This window comes from Bombus impatiens, unplaced genomic scaffold (assembly GCF_000188095.3).
Source record: "Bombus impatiens unplaced genomic scaffold, BIMP_2.2 scf_0089, whole genome shotgun sequence".
In the NCBI taxonomy this organism is placed as follows: Eukaryota; Metazoa; Arthropoda; class Insecta; order Hymenoptera; family Apidae; genus Bombus; species Bombus impatiens.
In genome coordinates this window covers 2,054,692-2,074,659 of record NT_176508.1, presented here as the reverse complement: position 1 = coordinate 2,074,659, position 19,968 = coordinate 2,054,692, and the positions used below count along the sequence as shown (strand labels likewise).

The window sequence follows — 19,968 nt, the reverse complement described above, 5'->3', positions numbered from 1 at the left end:
GGCGCCGCCGGTGCTCTGGCCCTCAGTATTCTGGCCTTGGTCCTCCAATCGGCGACCACCGCGACCCCCACATGGGGATACTTCACCAATCCTGACGGTGAGTCATGCTTTTGAAATTCTTTTGATTCGAACGCGCGTATTTCCTTGATGCATCGCAGACCAGTACCCGTCGATTGCGCATGCTCGATATTTCTCGCGGTCAAATTGCCGGCTCTCGAGTTCATAGTTGCGATATCGATCGCTTATCGATTTATTTCACTGTCCGTGTCAAATACAAAAAGTGCGTCAAAGAGAGCAGGAGTTCGACGTTTAATAAATTTGTTTCGTAAATAAAATGACATGCGTATACATGCTCTTGAAATAATTAGAACATTTTCTATTCAGATAAAATAGTCAATGTAAATACAAAATTGATTGCTTTATCAATTCTGCTGCTCTTTTCAAGTTTATATGACTCGAAATGAATGTTACATCTTAGTAAATATTATTAAAATATAGATGGGTGTTAAATATTTGGTTTTAGTACTCGATATGATACTATCTTTCGCGTATTCTATGCTTCTTATAGATAAAGTATTAATAAGGAAGAAGATATTTAAAGAGATACAAATGTGAAGAAGAAACGAGAGCAACAGCAGGACTAAATTTATCAAATTTTTCTAGTTATACGAAAGAAATCAAGTTATATACTTTTAGTCGATATTATATGCAAATATAGTAGGAAAAGTGAAACTGAGTCACAGTCATTTGAATATAACGAAGTAAAGCGTGAGTTATTACTGTTGCGCAACTAACTAATGCGGTTGTCTTTGTGGTTCCCACTTTCATAATTCCCATAGAAATTGCGTGCAATATGATTCTTAATAGCGGCTTGATAGTATCACGTAGAAAGCTGTATCGAGAAGTGCTATGGACACTAAAAGTTTTTGTAATTTAATATACCTATAGAAGCGAGCTTTTTCACAATATTAATATCTAGACGCTTTTATGCATCCACCTATTATTTAAGTGTTACAAGGACATTCTTATAACAACTGTGTACAGGTTGTCATTGTACACGAATTAAAAGTTCCGACGGGTTACTCAATGTATACTTTTCGACAGAAAGTAGCACAATCTTTCTACATATATATGTTTCCTCGTAATCTTTGTATCTCTGAATAAAATAGGTCGATCCACTTGCGCTACTGTTCGGAAGTAGCATCAGACTATGTCGTTATTATACTATATATATATATATATATATATTAATTATTTAGATATCATTGGTTCTACTAACATCAGAGGTCTTTTTAACCTGATTTCTAGTTCAAACATCAAAAAATCTGAAAATGGAAAATTTGTCATGTAACAAGCCGGTTCTTCTTAGTTTGACAATTATTAATACTATAATACTTATTATTATCGTATATTGTTTTTTGAAAGCTAATTTAATCACGTCACAACATTCCATTTTACATAGCTAGAATGATTAAAAAGAATAAAGTCACTGCACTTTGATTTGGTCGTAATTTTCTAATTAACACCTCGTCAATATCATCTGTAGTAACATCTTATTAAAAAGAAGGAAATGTTAGTATACTTTTTGAGGGGTAGTGTATGTTTCGATGATAATCTTTTTATTTTTTCTCTATTCACAAGGAATTCTTAAACTCGGAACTGTTCTCTTCCATACGAACAAAATTCGACCCAATTCGGAGCACGATTTCCCGTATATCGAGTCAATTAATTCCAAAGGTAGTTTTTACAGCTGTTGCGCATCGTATCTTTCATCATTCTACCTCCCTTCGACTTGTTTCCTCTTAGATAACAGATACAGGTTGCCCGCCACTGACTCGTTCTTTATCCTCCAGCTTTTCCTGCTAGACTCGATGGAATGCTCAAGTACGAGCTAATATAGTAGCACGTTTATTGCATTATGCGACTTAGTAGCATCGGGTTAATCGCGCATCTCTAGGCGAAACATTCTCAATGACTGCACAGAAGTCGAGGAGCTGTGGGTCGTAAGAAGTTTCGTTTATGACTACGGTAAATAATATGTATACGGCTAGAGTAATTACAGTTTTGCAGGATATTAAGAAGTTTATTAGCAATAATCATTATACTATTTTTTTAGTTGTGGCCTAGATCCTCTACAATATCCTATTTCACCATGTGCACTAAATAAATAAAATATATATTTTTACCAACTGCAATATCTGTTTTAATGTATTAAATAGCAGTAAACTATTATACACAAACATATATATATATATATATAACAAACGTGTCGCGCATATTGTCGTGTGCAAATATTGATACGAGTGTCGCTGTATGTACTATATTTCACACCGTGGCTCAAATAAACTAGAACCCCGAGCTCCGTATGTAACAGCGAAACACATATCACATCGTAGCTGTAAGAAGATCAGTAGCATAAAACATGTACTATTTACGTAAAACGCGTTCTCACGCGATTGAGTTATCGAAAGATTGCCCGGAAATTCGCGAGATCATTTTATTAATTACGGCGAAAAGCAAAGTGTTACGAATCCAACAAGTAATCTACAATAGAATAATTTAAGGAAGTACCGTTCGTTAAAAATATAATATGGCACATTTTATTCTTGGAACAGAGGCTTTCCGAGGATTTAAGGAGTTTGCTCTTTTGAATTTCCGACACGAACAACTTTCCATTTGCACGGTACTCTGTATAAATCCTTTGTCTGCAGGAAAATTGAAATTATTTCTCTCGCGACGTCTGAAAGTCAGACGGGAACGAGAACGGTATTAACATTGTCCTTGTTCCGCTGGTTGTTTCTTGAAACAGCAAATACGCTGTAATTCTCATTATAATTCTCGACATATATACTTTATTTCCCAGTGTTCCATGAAACTTCGAAGTGTCGCTCAATGCCAGCATTCGTTAGACGTTGCGTAATCTCGCTGAACTAATCTTACTTAAATGCAAATTACGTGCAGATCCTTGCTTCGCTAAGCGTTGCGTGTCCAAGTTTATTGGACTCGTGTAACAAAATCTAGATCCGAGGTTTAGTAGCATAAACGGTAAATGAACTTGCGGATTAATCTGTTTATCTTTATAGTTTATAACGTTTCATCGTGAAACGCTTAAGCACTTACTGCATTTTCTAAGCGAGATAATTCCTTCCAATTTTATCGTTTCTTTCATCATAAAATACATCGAAGTATCTATATCACGGATATAGTCGACGTACAGTTTTAAACATGATAAAATCAGAAAACAGAATTTATTGAAATAATTCCATAACAACATGCATATGAACTCAGTCGAAGATCACAGGGAAACTTGCATACATGTTTTAAAATTTAACGTGCTGTCACATATCACCGAGACTGTGTTTTCATTCGCCTTGGAGTCAATACGTGTTCCAGGAATATTATCGTAAAAGTAGTCGTGTCATTGATTTTTCATACAAGTTCATGAATTTAAAGTGTTTAAAGTATTAGATTGTGCCAAAAGTATCTTTGGTTTTATAAGGAACTGCACAACGTGTTCCGGAACAAAAAGGATCATACATAATTCGATAAAATAATATAAAACAAAAGCTTTTGTGCATCCATTATTTCCTCATAAAACGAAAGAAACTTTTGGAACAACCTAATATTTAAAGCATCGAAAGAACTTCAACTGTACCATATTATATTAATTTACACGTGTCAGAATTTTTCGTAGTATTTTTCAAAATAATTTAATAGAAAAAACGTTTAACTATCCGGTTAGGATAGAAATAAAGAACAAAACGTTTGCACAATTAGCCGCGCAAACAATCGATACCGAGATGACCATTCATTCTATTGTAGTTGTACGAGGAACAGAACAGGTGTCGATAACCTCTCGTTTCTTTATCCATCAGTAAACGCTTAAATACAGTCGATGCGATTCACTGGTCGTTTTTCATGGTTCGTTGTTGCATCGCGGTTTTTTTTATTCCCTGGTCGATATTCGTTCCACACTTAAGTACAATTATCAAGGTGCATCATGGTTGTCCAATCCCACGAGTTGTAGGCTTTCCGCCTACCGAGTACGAGAGGTCTACCTCTTGTCCAAGGAAAGTCTTGCGAATGCTTTATTTTATATGCACTTGCTATGTTCAGGCAAAGGCTGGTATAATCACATGGTTACAAGATTATTCGATGCATAGTGTTGCGCTGGTTAAAAATTATTTCGAATAATGAATACGATGATCGTGGATATATAAAAATTATTTCAAGTTAATAGCGAATAATGAATTAATCGAATTTATTTGTTATCCTCTATTCATTATCCAAAGTCTTCAAACAAACGAGAAGAATACAATTCTTCTTTCAATGAAATTTATCTGAGTTTTTAACATTGTACAGTTATTGGAAAAGTAGATGATAAATAGGCTGCGAGTATTTATACAAATTTATATTTTACAAACATATAAAAAGTAGCCAAAGATTTGTTGAATATTATAACGAACGCTGTCCTTTGGATATTTTACATAGGTGTTCTTGTATCAGGTTATCCCAAATGTTTCTTTCGTTTTATAAGGAAATAATAGATTCGATAAAATAATATAAAACAGAAATTGTTGCTCCTCTATTATCACCTTATGAAACGAAAGGAACTTTTCGGACAACCTAATATATCATTTGTTATGTATTTTGTATATTAAAAATCAGCAGCTTTTATTTATATATATATATATATATAACTTTTTTCAATTATTCCAAGATAGTAAATAGAAATTGGTTAATCCAAAAACTGCACTGTGTATGGCAGTAAAAAAGCTGTGCCGTGTGAGGAAGGGTACATATAAATATATTTCTTCTGAAATATAAAATTTATTTGTGTAACTTTCGATGTTGATACAATGTGTAATTAAACACGATGCAGGGTATACGCAATCGCTATAAGTCCGGTCGATGTCTCGTTTGATGTATTCCTTTCATAGGGAATCTTGGTTAGTCGAAACACACACAATGCAAATATTATACTGATTTTTAAATATGATTTCTCTCTCTATTGGTATGTCGATAGAGATTTTGCAGTGCCAATGCAACAAACATAGTTTGTTGCGACAATGAATGTGGGGGTAAATGAATGAAAAATTTAAATTAACCTAAAGTATTCTAATGGGACTTTTACGTGGACGAGTAAATGGAAAAGTTTAATGGGTATCTTTTTCTGATGCATCCAAGTTATATGAATGTTATTAAAGAATATCAGTACATTATTAATGTATTAATGACTTAGGTATAAGTAAGATATATATATATATATATATATATATATATAGAAGACATAAATAATATATTTACGTTAATAGCGAATTTAATATTCTTTGTGTATTATACTGTGCATATACGCTATATACGGATAAATGTAGCTAGAATGTGACGGTATGCGTGACCCTAGCAGGTGGTTACTACGATGCTCTACCGGTGGTAAATATTTTATATGTGTGAACGTGAACGTGTGTTTACGATGGGTGGATGTGTGAATGAGCGTTACAGGTGCGTACCTACCCGTAAGGCTTCTTTCATTAAGAAGAATCCTACGCTATCTTATTCCAAGGCGCTTGCAGCTCGAATATCTTAAAAAATGTTGAGTCACTTAAAGCATAGTTAATTCAACGACAACCATTAGCTCGTTACTTTAATCCTCCTAATATGAATTTTAATATGTAAAACATCGCGTATGAAAAATTTGTTCGAAAACCGTATCATATAGAATTTCGATCAAAGTCGATGATTTATAGCGAATTACGGAATCCGACTTGCTTCTTACGCCACTTTCACGTTTTCCTTGTGCAAGAAGGTTTCTCGGATTAACGCACGGTCAGCATAGAGATGCTAATTAAACCCTGAGAAAGGTTGCGCGATTAGTGCTCCGAGATTAACACGTGACACGAATATTCCACGCCTAAAGCATCCGAAGCTTTTCGTTTGGATTCAAGCGACGACTTAAACCACTTTATCACTGACAACGCGTTCTTTATTCCACTTCAAATATCCTCTCTGCTCAACTTCGAGAATACGTCGTTTTAAGCATCAATTTTATTTTGTTGTTCTTTCGAAATCAGATTACGCTGGAGATCCATTTATCTGATTTTAATTAATGTCCGATTAAACGAACTTCTCTTTATTCGACAAGTGAAAGGTTATTAAATAAAAAGAAAGTTGTCGAGGAAATGGGTAATAAGGTAATAATGGGAGAAAATTAAAAGGAGAAAAGTGACTTCAGAGAAAGATAAATTAGAAAATTTTCTTCGTCCTTTGCGATGCACACGACTTTCAGGGACGCTTTATCGATCCTGTTTTCTAGACACAGAAGCCCGCAAGACAGAATGGTTCTCAACTGTAAGAATTGTGGCTTTGAATACTGTTACTCGCGTGATTCACGTCTCGAATAATGTGGCCGTCTTTACAATAAAGCAACCAACTACCGTTTGTTGGCTGACTGGAATATCGCAATTAGAATGTGCTACATACGTGTGGAGAACCTTCACCGTGTAATTTTTCTCGTCTTTCGTGGCCACAAAGCGAAACAGCCGGGGGGAACTGTCTGGCATCGATTAAACTCTGATATTCCAAGAGATAGATGTTCTTGTACGATGGTTAAAATAATTTACGAAGAGGTAAAGTGCAGAATGTTAGCACTTTAGGCTGGGTATAAGCAACTTTCCATAGGCTGTTCTTATAGTAGGTTTTTCCTGCAGTCACGGCAGTGTGTAATATCGATGTTACCAATATATTACAAATTTATGTCTGTGGAATTTTTCATAGAATTAGTTTCCTCGTATTAAAATATTAGAGTTTTCACTGCGTGAAAGTGCATCGTTAGGAAACAGTAAGTGAAAAATGTAGAAAAGAATTTTGTGATTGTCTCTATAGTTTCTAAGAAAAATAATTTCAAGTGGAAGCTTCGAATGAAAAATATTTTGTAATTATTCAACGGCGTGTGAATCATTTACAAGCGTGAAATTTCTTGAACAAATATATAATAATAATACGTGTATACGATAATCTTCGGCTGATTGGGGCAAATCATTTTCCAATTACGTCGATCAAAATTCCTTCCGAACCTACTACATAGCCAATGAAAAGTAAGTAGAACAACTGGTTCGATCGATTTTAGTATTTCCGTTGATTCCATTAAGAAGCAAACGTAAAACGTAAAGTATACGTCCCGCGTGTATCGCCATAAAAGAAGCAGTACGATAGGCTGGTACGCCAGGTACGTCGTCCATACATAGTGGAGTAGCAGCCTCGCAGGTGTAAGTAGGTGGCTTTGGATACTGTTACACACGCAGACGCGCGAAACGCCACGGGGAACCGTGCAATGAGCAGGGAATACCTGAATGCGTGTGGTAAAAATGATAATCAGAGCCTGAGAAACGGGAGCTACCGGAAAGGTTCCGGCGATAGGGTTGTGATAAGTTTCGTGCTAGCACGAACATTTTTCGAAACTCGATCGTAGCGGAATTGTGACATGTTTACATCGAGACGAACGCTTTGGAATATCTTGAATCTCTTCCAATATTCGTGCACTCGTACATGATGAAAAATTCAATTCGCTTCTTAATATAAGTTTCAAGGTGGCGAGAAATTTGAATCGTTTAAAATTTAAACGATCGCGGTACCTAATCGGTAAGTCATAAATACCGAGCATTTGCAATTGTTGCGAGTCTTAAATCTTGATTGGTTGCATCTTGAATGCCGTATATCGAAAATCCTTGGACGTTCTGAAAGTCTTAATATAGATTTTGCGAGTCTTGAAAGTAGGCCGTGAAAGTCTCGAATGACAGTTTTAATAGATTCCAAAGTCTTGGAACTCGATGAGTAACGAACGTTGTATTCACAGTCTCTTACGTTATATTGCATCTTCAATTTCTCGTATTTACCTTCGATATCTCATATAACATATTGTTTACTCGAGCTTTCGATACTTGGAAATCTATCAAGTATCGGTCGAATACGATTGTCGAAGCTCTAGAATTTGAAGACTCGTCGATACTCTAGATCCGAGGCTTACCAAGGTTTTAAATATCGAATCATGTTCGAAGTAATTCGACACTCCACGGTACCGAGAAATAGTTAGAAGATTTCTAACTATTTCGAAACTTAGATCCAATCGATCATCGTTATTTACACGTAGACGATACTTGGAACATGCGTATATGGCCGAGGTTCGTGGTGCAGGAGCTAAAATAGTTCCCGGTAGGAACCGTTCGATAGACAGGTTAACGAACGAATAAGTATGTATGTTCATACACGGTGGAAAAAGTGAGAGTATTACGAGGTTCGACGCTCGCACCGTCTCTATCTCCGTTAGTTGCCACGGCGAAAAGATCGAGATTACGAATCCGGTAGAGGGTGATGTTTGATGGTTACGGAAAACAGGCAGAACTGGTATAAGAAGTGGTTGAAGTAGGTTAATGGATTCGATGAAGTATCGCGTAGAACGGTGGAAATAAACGACGGAAGACCGGTTAGGAAGGATGAACGGGCCGTAGAGCGTAGAGCGGTCGTAAAATCGCGGAAAAACGACGAGGCGAAGATGTTGGAAGATATGTAGCCGCGTTGAATGGGCCCAGTGGTCGATTCGAATCGTTTCAAAGGATAAAGTTAGCTTAATGGATGGCATCGAGTCGTTATATCGTGCTTGCGTGCTAAATTACTCGTACGTACGCGTATGAGCATTATTCGATTTAAGACGATTCCCTCGCCGGAGAACCTGTTATAGCAATGATTACATCGCATCTGCTGAACGTATTGTCGGGAATACGCGATCGTCTGATTCATTGGTTATACTGTTACTTGCATATTAATCTTGTTTTCGTTACACGGACCGTGAGGGATGTTGAAAAACGGCCGATTTAATATGGAAATTAAATCGTTGAATGTTACGTTAAATGTATTTGACAAACAGTCAGTTTCCAAGCTCTGCTTCATAGTCTCTTTTTATCGATATTAGTAAAACGTTATTAACTATTCCGGTTAGTTTTATTTGATGAAGCTTGAGATCTTAGAGAGGTCGAGATTGGCCTTAGTAACGAGAAATGTTTTATTTAGCCGCGGTAAATTAAATCGTTGCATAGCTCCCTTTAATTAAATTATTATCGATTATCGCGTCTATCGATATTTCATGAAATTTAAATTCTTGTCGGGTCTAACCTTCCCATCGGAAAGAAGAAATACGACGAGACCTTTGGATTCGTTAGTTGCGCTTTTACATGTAAGACGAATCTTGTTTTTCTTGCACGATTGCAAGGAATCGTGAAAATGTTTGATTTATGCGCAGCACGTTATATAGTTGAATAACCAGTTTTCTTTTAAGACTAAGTCAAAGTTAGAATACACGATTTCCTTCGATAACTCCTGAAACATCATCGATCGAATATCGCTAAAAGAAAGATTTCTTTGATCTCTAATTTTTTTAATATTTTTTCTGTTACTAGCATATACATACATACGTATATAATTATTGATATTCTGAGCGAAGGAAAATAAATTTTAACGTTGCGCGTATTAAAACAGTGGTTTGGTGAAGGTTAAAGTCTAAATTTGTGCATGGTTTACTTTCAGCAAACTATTATAATCTAAACAGCATCATCGTACGTTCGAACATCATACTTAAGGAACCATATATGTACCCTCGGAATTCTAGATAACGTAAAATCTTTACAAACACGCATCATCTCATCTCCCATCGATAGAACCATTCGTACCGTACACGTTATACGGATAGCATGTTTCGCGACGATGGTTTAGACTTGCGTAGCTAAACTTCAGCGTAGCTTGTCGTCGGTAAGAGTTGCACAAGCGCTGTAACGTCTCTAATGTTGCAGCGTAAAACTTTAAATAACTACAAATTCAGTGTTCGACCTATGAAACCTACGAATAAGCTGTTACTTCGAACAACATCGTAATTCGTCTCTGGCAGTCTTTAATTCCCTTTCAACACGCGTATTACCCCTGTGGGGATCCTAGATAACATAAAATCTCTGTAAACGCGTTATTTCATCCTCTATCGATAGAGCCACTCATCGTTCGCATATACAAATACCTTTACCAAGTTAAACGCGACACTCTCGACTTCTCCATAATGTTCGAACGAGTTGTGGCATCCTACGAGGACGTTTTCATTCGATCGCGGGAAAAACCTGTTGTAAGTGTACGTGACTATGCGTATTCTGCTGCCAGGCCAAATTGATGTGTCATTGTCGATTCCTCGAGCAGCACAATGTGCCGCAACGTAACACACCATTACCATTGGGAAAACAAGTATGCCACCTCGTCGTGAGTGTTACGTACGTGTACATATACATATACACGTGGAACGAGAGAGAGAGAGAGAGAGAGAGAGAGAGAGAGAGAGAGAGAAAGGGGGAGAGAGAGAGAGAGACAGAGAGAGACAGAGAGAAGCGTGTAAGTACCGCTATGCAGAGGACCAAGAAAGTCTTGGAAGAGCCATGGCGTGAGTGCAACGGCCTTTACCTGGACTCTTTCACTCGCCACTCGCCACGACTATGCCATCTTCCTCTGAAAGTTATAGTCAACGCGAGCCACTCGTTTACCTCAGTGCGAAGAGGCTCGTCCGTAACGGAACACGATACATTATTATAAGTCGTCGTGGCCCCACTGTCTTCTGTATTACGACACCGCTGTATCCAATGGTTCTCGGTTCATTGCGCCATTCGCGCACTTTCTTCAGCGTCGTTAAGATCAAGTCAATCGGTGAAACGAGTACTTTTCGATAATAAAGGCGTCTGAGAAGGTTGGATGATAGGTGGGTCGAGTAATTTATTCGCCTTCTAATAGTTAAATCTTTACGGTTCTATGTGTAGACTTAAACTTGACACTGCGTTACATTCTACCCGTTTTGGCTTCCACGTGTAGAAACGTATTCTTTTGCGTTATCATTTAATTCGATAGAAATATGTCGATATAAGTAGGCGTTGTTAGTTTTAAAATATAGAAATACATTAAAATTACCAACATCTTTGGAAAGTATCTGATTCGGTATAAATCAGTTGGGTTAATACGTCGAACGGTGCTCGAATCACAGAGGATTAATCACAGAGTTATAATCGAGGTGGACTCCAGAGAAATGTACTACTCGTGGTGTATGAGAAATAGGATTCAGCAGTTAGTCGATGAGATATAGCATGCGTGGTGGAATATATGTTTATGAAAATAATGAATAACATCGTGCAATTTGTTTCTCATAATATATCGCAATTGTGCGATATTGTGTGAAATTAATTAAAATATCATCGACTAGTTAAAAAGGATCGAGGTTTAGTTCCCGCGTCTTCTCACCTCTTCTCGCGTCTTTCTTCGAGAGATACAAATTTCTAATTTAAAACTAAACGATACGTTGAAGGATAATTATAACAAACATTAGAAGCAATTCTTTTGTGCATCCGTATCTTTAACAAAGTAGCCTGACTTTGCGTAACGCACTTGTTCTCACGATCTAGTTACTTTGCTGTAAACTCGTCCATGAGGTAATTCGTATCGTATTAATCTGACTAGAAACAACCTGTAATATCCGGTCGAGCGAAGAAGAAACAGAACCCGAGATCACGATACCGATACAAATTCCCGCGGGAAACATATTGAACGGATATGGGAATGTCCGGTCGTCTGTGAAATCTTGAATCTTCTATTTCTCTTCTGCGATTAAACGACCGGATATAAGCGATAAATATCGATAATATTCTTCCGTGTTGGACATTTACAAGTTGTCGAGTAGGTCGATTGGTCACAGCTTGATCGTAATTCTCACGGAAAATATTTTTAAGTAACCCTTAAGCTAGATTCACAGTGGGTGTTACAGAATTCGTTGACGATGTATAATTGGCTAATAATATAACCACTTTGCGGTTATGGACAAGGTACCTCGCGATCCGATATGTCTCTTAATGAAAACATATGTACTTGATATTAAACCGTCGTATGAACGACGTTGCGCTACGAAATATCTCATCCATAAATCGAAGAAAATGAAATTGTTCAACATGGTCGTAAAATAGTCGTAAGTAGATTGCGAATGTTTATACATTTACGGGAAGTTTAAAGGTGAAAAATTTATAAAATTTATGTAATATGCAAAAATGTACAAAATATTCCAAATAAAGTACACACATATTAAAACATTTAGCAGGTGAAATTTTCTATCTATGTTCCATTTCTTTAGTTATGTTCTTAAAAGAAAAAGAAAAAAGAATATGAAATTGTAACTTCACTTAATATCCCATTTAATATCTGTTTCTCAAGTGCTTTCTTTTTTTTCTTTCTCGCATCTCGACGTTTCGGTCGAGAGAAGAGTTCCCACTGTGTTATTGATTGCAGCCGTTTCCTTCGAAATACGTGCGAATTCATCGCTCTTATTCTGCGATCAGGTCGGCGTTCGTTCAATGGTGTATTTAGCGCTGGAAGCAGCCCTTTCACACCTCCTACTCAGCCATCGTTTAAATCAGTCAAACTCGTGGAAACATCGACGCGTGGCATTTCGTATGCGGAATATCAGCTCGAAAATCGCGCTTTCACGGTGTACCGTGGCTCGTTACTCGGTCCATTTGCGTAATTTCCATTTCGTCCCCATTTTCATGCAAAGTTTTTCAGTATTTAACGAGCTACGAGAATTCACGGGAGCGTTATCCCAGTTACCGCACTAACGTTGTATCTCGATGTTAACGAGAAATTGAATTTTCTACGATTTCTATCGAAATTTCATTCGCTAACGGTAAATACCTTTAGAATTATTCCTTTTGTTCCATTCGGTTCTTCCATTCGATGTATTCGTTAACGCTAATTAGAACGTACGTAATTGCACTGTCATTACATCTTTTGCTTATTTTATTATTACATAATTTCAAACCGATGCTCTATATACGGATGATAATTCTTTCTGCTTATAGTATAAATTCTTTACGAAGGAGTTTTCTGAGATAACGAAATTCTAAGCTGTCGTTTCTTTAAATTCGTAGTTTCAATAGAACATATAGTGATTGCAGTTTTTCGCCATATTATAATTGGCATTATTACAAAGACAGAGTTAATTTTCCAAGTTTTGTATGGGCGAATGAGGAAAATATAGAAAGTTATACCGATATACTAGGAAATATAATCTGGCGACGATTGAAAGTGTTGTTGCGCAAGAGAATTGGGTAAACAGATATCTACGCGTAGTAGGTACGTACGTTTCGTCCATGACATTCTTTTCCGAGAGTAGACACGAAGTTGTTCTCACGATTGAATCGCGGCTGTCGCGTGGGCCGTCGCGTTCTGAATATCGCATCGATATTTCTGATATTTCTCTATAAATGCGAAAATACCGTTGTCGCTTGAAAATAGACGCCGAACAAGGACGTCTTAGCGTTTATGCGCGTTTCATTGTGACTGGTTACCATTCTAATGTAGGTGGTTTGATTCTAACGTAACTAATATATTACGTTATGTACGAAGAATACGGTGACTCGCCAAGGTATTTGAACGATTATAGTGGAACATTTTTATGGATATATTATGTGTCGTATAACGCATTTCGAAATTTCATTAGCATCGTAACGTTACACGTATACGGGGCCGCGGTAAACCTCTTATAACTTGTATGTAAATTTTCCGACTTGTTCCATAGTTTATCAACGTGATCGTAATAGCGTATATCACTGTAGTGCTAATGAAATATCCAAATGTTTTTTCCAATGCATATAATATATTCGTGTGTAGCGTTGCTATTTTTTCCAAAGTTAAATATTTTTCCAGCCTGTAAGAAAAAATTTTCTTCGTAATAGAAAGAGACTTTTTCGACTATGATTTCGTAAGGAAGACATAAAATTGCAGATCACTTTTATTAAAAATAAATACATTTATCGTTTAATTAGTAACTTTTAATTACGTTACGTATACGCAATACGTATTAACTGTAAAAGGTTTATAGTCGTATTTAACTACCTTTATTGCACAGAAATGTCTTATTTGTCTATAGTAAAGGAATTAATTTTGATATCGGTAAACTAATCGACTCTGTACCATCCTAAATTGAGTTATGAAACTTATTAACTTACGATAAGCTTCTGTTAGATCATTATTAGAATATAAAATGTTCTATAAACTATAATGAAAGAAGTAGAAATACGCGAATATAAACCTTTTAAAATATATTTAAAAGGAAATAATAGACGCGCAATGTTTTTTGTTGTATATTAGTTTATTGAATTATACAGGAGCATCTATTTCTAAATAGAACGAAATGGATCGTACTAAACTCAATAAAATAATATAAAAGAGAAATTGTTGTTCATATATTATCGCCTTATGAAGCGAAAGTAACTTTTCCGACAACCTAATATAATATCTTTTTACCTGATTTGGAACAACGCGTTCAAAGAGAAATTGATTTTATTTCCCATCTTTCGATAGCGTATAGGAGATGAGAGTTATTTTATATGGATACGGTAGGGCTTTAGTCTTTCCGCTATAGCGGAGAGAAGAATGTCAAGGAGGTGAAAGGAGTTGTTAGATTTAGAACGAACGAGGCCCCTGGTTCTCCGTTGCTTAATTTCCGCTTCCTCTTCCAGGTCGCCACATATGTACTAACGTAGACTATCTTTTGGCAGGAAATTTAAATATTGGCTTCGTGTCAACGAGCGTATCTTGCTTCCAAGACCAAGTGACATAATATCAAAGCAAAATAGAAATGAAAAATAGAGTAACGATGAAACAAAAGCGTTGAATGTAAAATATTACTTTATTCCGTAGATCTCTAGAACATGGAATATCTCTCTACAGATCTCTTGTAGATCGTTCGATATTCTTGAATATTTGCAATAGAGATGTCGATAGTTTCGAATGCTTGGGGCGTCGAGTAACAAGTTCATAGAAGCTATCGAAAGAAGAAGATCTCGTACGATACCTGGAGGGGAATGTGAGTTTCAGTGAACGATCTTATTTAACCGATTTAACCAATCCCGTTAATTTTACACTCCGTTGAGTGTTATTTCGAGATTACACCGGTTATTAATTTCATTAATTTTAGCGACTCGTTAGTAATTTCTATGGAAACTGTAATCTACGTAAACGTGTCTGGACAAGATCGTGTTTGAAACGGCGTGATCCTAAATTAAAAATGACATTCTCCTTCGAGAGAATGGCGAAGCAATCGATATTCGCGATACACGGAGGTAAAGGAAGAATTTAAATATAGACGAGATATTTCTATTACCTTCGGAATTTAATTACACCATGGATCACGGATACATAGACATCCAACTGTTTATGCATCCGGCGAAGTTTTGCGCGAGTGTAATGCTCGATGCAATTAGCGAAACTTGCAACAAGTGTAAATACACTGTATATTATACGTGCACAATTGTAAATTATACACCATAGACTAGAGTTTCCTTTCATATAAAATTTAAATATAAAATTCCTATAAAGATCGTATTATCGCTTGAGACTTATGGACGATTCTTGATTATAGTCGCCGTTAGAACCGGCACAACAATGTTGCTTCCAGGCGTAATTAAATAAAAATAACTAACATATTCCGGAGGATGCGAATATCTTACCGATTATTCAAACATTATCTTACAATTATTTAAACCAGTATCCGAGTACAACCAGATTTCACGTAGTTACAGCAACACGCAGTTCACTTGACACGCGGTAATAACAATTTATATATCATTTTTCAAAGGATCAAGTGCATATTTACGATGGAAGAACCTAACTTACGTTTTGTGAAATAAAACTAGCACGAACAACCAGATGTAATTTTTTACGATGTAGAAAGGAAGCAAAAGAAAAATGGTTTTCAAATACGAAACTTTATCCGTTAATCAAATTTGACTGTTTTCCTTTAATTCTCTTTAGCGTTCAACAAGGAGAAATATGCGTATAATTTATATTAATCAAGAAATCCTCTTCGAATCCCAGCGAATCAAAAGCTTTGAGACCTTAAAAATTTGCCAAACGATCTAACGAATATCAACAGATCCATTTAATAGAACGTTACAATAATGTCTTATAGAAAATACGAAAACTTTCTATTCAAGGAAATCCTAATTAAAAGTCGAATCGTCGCAGATGAAAGATCGATATAAGATTAGGTATAAGACGCGAGCACACAAGTAACAAACTAGAAAACGAGCAATGGAGGTTGTAGCAGTTAGATCGGTGCTTAGCAAAGACAGGATGGTTCCCTGGGAGTTGAACATCCGGCGCATCGAAACGGAAACGGGAGTGCACCGTCTAGTACAGTAGATAGAAGACTGGCCTCGGTCGCGGATATACACAAGCCGCGTGATTCGCTCGCACGCTCGGCTTTCGTACCAATTACAGATGGTTGCTTCGCTGGTAATAACCCTCGGGACTTAATGGAAGTCGAGGGGACCATGACGGAACGACGGATAGAAGAACGTCCCACGGGTTTCTAGACCGCGCACGCCGCCATTCGCCATGAGAAAATAGCGTAGCACGAGCCGCACGACTCGCGGAAACCACGTGCACTGCCACTCCGGACGATTGTTACAGACTTTCGCCGTGGAAGTTTCGCGCTAGTAGTAGACGTGGAAAGTCACGAAATTGAGATGCACGGCCAGTCACGGCTGTATCGGTACCGTCGAAGTTGTGATTAGAACAGTGATGACGCTTTTCGCAAATTAATCTCTTAACACACGCGCCACTGATACCGAACGCGTATGTATGTCGATTCACGTGTTCAAGCAACGCGGTCGATATAATTTTTACAGTTTACGCGTGTTTTCACAAAATAACTTTTTCTCGTTTTCAAATGATCAATGAAAATGATCGAATCTCTTTGCAATCGGAGATAACTAGCAACGAGAATGTGCGTGATATATCTTTCGTAGAATATAAAATATATGCTCGCATAAGATATAGTAGTTGAAATTCGTACAGATCAATAGCTAATATAATAATTGCCAAATGATAAGATTCTATTAATATAGTTAGTATAATATGAATTAATATAAATGTAAATTAAAGTAATGTAACTATGATATAACTATAATAGGTCGGTAGATAAGCCTCGTGTTGATCAGGCAATCGAAGGTAATTATTGGAAATTAAATGCAAATAAATAACAGATTTACGCTGGTCGAGAGGTTACTTAGATTACTAGACTAACTTGAACGAGGCTTAAGGTCGATCGTGTACAATGACTACTAATTCCTTTTGAAGAAACGAAAGCGTAACAGAGAATCGTTTTAACCTTTACGATGCTCGGTCACGAGATACAAAAGGAATCGGAAGATTATGCTACGGATTTTAATCAAAATTATTAACTTCGGTTCGTATGATTGAAGTCGATTGCGGGGTCACGAGAGGCGCGGTCACGTCTGGGTCAGGTACAGATCTCTGGTTCTCTGTTACCGTTCTAATAAAATCTGCGATATTTTTCTTTTTCTACCGGTACTATTTTACAGTTATTATCTCGCAATCTTCCAACGAATAATTTTGAGAACAACGTTTGGTCCGTAATTAGCGAGAATATGGGAACTTTTGTGCATTCGTAAACCTGCGCTATTTGTGGGACGATGTGAATGGAACTTGCTACTTATGGGAGATAATACAGGAGAGAAAATGTGGGTTGCAAGATACAAGGAAGATTAACGTGCAGTATTTTCTGTTTTTTTTTACACTCGTTGCACATCGTATCATTCCCTTTGTAAATACGAGAGAGAAAAGTCGATGGTTTTCCCTGTGTGATAGTTGAGCTAGTTTCGTGCGAGGAAGGAAGGACGTGCACTCATCTCCGGGCTTGCGTTATTTGATCGCGACAAAAAGATAACCGAGACTCGTAATTTTCTTCGTTCGAGAACAACGGGCGTTCCCTCTTCAAATAGCAATCGTCAGGCTGTATTTAGCCGCGTCGATAACGATAAACAGATTCGTTTAACGACGTACTTCGTTATGTTCGCTTCGTTTGCGGCACCTTTCAGCGAGAATTCCATCTCGTTCTTTTTACGTCTTCTCTTTTATTTTACTATTTTCTCGCGATCTCTATATTTACGAACCTCTTACACCCGTCGATTATCTTCCATAAATCGAAATCGTTGCAATTTCAACAGGAATGAATGTCGGTTTCAACGACTTTCTCGTGCATCTTTCTCCCTTTGCATCGTATACCAATTGTCCTCGTGGAAACAACGATTACGTAAACGAGCGACTATTCAACAGGTCTCGTGCTTCACAAAAGTGTTTCGTTTTACGTCCACTGGACAAAATGTACCGCTATCGCTTGCCTGCTCGCGAAGAGTCGATATCTTACGTAATTCATCGTTCATGCCTTTGCATTCACTTTTCACGAACAAATAGCATTATTTCTGCCATGATCCCTTTGTCTTGTGTTCATAATTTAAAATATAGACAAATAGAAATTTAACGCATAAATAATTTCAGATAAAAAGCTTGTCACCGAATCTCATGAAATCGCTACGTTTTCGCCCTTACCATGGAAATCTGTTTTCACAGTTCGAGCAGGCTGCGCTGCTTTCTACTACCATTGCCACACTTTCAGAAGAAATATCATTTTTCTTTCTCTAACGCGAAAGCTGAATTTCGATTGAATTCATAAGCGTTACACGGCGAATAACTCGTCACGGCTCAGATGTAGCCGGATAAAGAACGGAACTGTCGTCATTTTTATTTCGCAATAGTGATTGAGCGGTAGGCTAACGTCTATCGTGAGCGACCTATGGTTCGCGTGTTTACTGCGAACGTGACGCGACACCGCTCGAATCTGCAGGATGTCATGCCGATGATACACCGATGTTTATGATAGTTAATCATTAGAACGATACTCGCGGGAAGCGGAACGGTTTTTTTACTCTCCGGGTCCAAGACGGTATGCAAGGAAACAGGAAACGTTTAGCCGCGTTTCTTCAGGAGCAATTTACGAGCTCGTGGGTTCAAGGAAAGTCGAACGAATCAAATGTTAACGAACTATGTTCGGAGAACGATGCATCGTGATTAGAGTTAAGGATATTTTTAATCGAAGGTTTACAGACTGAAGGAATAATATCGTCAGAGCAGTGGATGTCGTCAGAGAGCAGTAGAAATATTTTTGCTGCCTTTGTGAGAAGAAACATTATTATATACTTTTTCCGTATTATACCGTAGTATCTTATACTACTATGATTAGTTTATTTACAATAATTGGATTAGACAGACGTTGATTAAACAGGAAACGATGGTTATTTAACACGAACTAATTGCAACAACGTATTAAGACAACTGAATAATTAATTTGTTTATGTCCCTTAGTAACCCCTTGTCTTTTGTCTTAGCCCCACCACGCCATGTTCAGCAACTGCTTGTTTATAATTCGCGCGACACTCCCCAGGACCCTCGTCCACGATACTATAATACAATTATCTGTTTTTTATATAAAGAAAGTACCTGTTATTGAATATGAAAATTGTAAGAAATCTAACACGATCGAGGAGGAGATAACGGAAAATTTGAAACAAAAAAAAGGAGAAGGTAAATACACAAAATGACACGTAACGTCCATATTTTGATTTAAATTTCCATTGGTTAGGAAGAATGATATATTTTAATATTTGGAGACATTCGTATATCGAAATTCAACCCGATTCACAGTTTTTCAAGCGTGGAAAGTGGAAAGCGTGGAAAGAAAGACTTACACCGCTTTTCCCTTCGATCCTGTGCCAATCTTCGCAAATATTTCTGAAAATCAAACACGCAGCTCTTTGCGTAAATCCAATCGCGCGAAACATTTGCCACGACCCGCATGGGAGTATCAGCTATAAAAATATACGGAATTCTGGAAAAACGGTGAAAAGGTTGCGTGAAACGATCGGAAAAAACGAGAAGATAAGTCGAAGACGTGCGCGACGTATTCGATGCTCGCAAAAGAGATGATACGTGGAACAAATCCAGGGAAGGTGTGATAGGGGCTGCTGGCTGGAATAATCCCAGCAG

The 19,968-nt window shown here is 37.2% G+C and overlaps 1 protein-coding gene across 2 annotated transcripts in view; it reads left to right on the top strand.

Moving 5' to 3' along the window:
• Window positions 1-19,968, top strand: part of LOC100742372 — a 53,523-nt gene that overhangs the window by 2,203 nt on the left and 31,352 nt on the right. For both annotated transcript variants that reach the window (XM_033324977.1, XM_033324976.1), the window contains one exon: window positions 1-97. In XM_033324977.1, coding sequence (XP_033180868.1) covers window positions 1-97 — 97 coding nt within the window. The remainder of the gene's footprint in view (window positions 98-19,968) is intronic.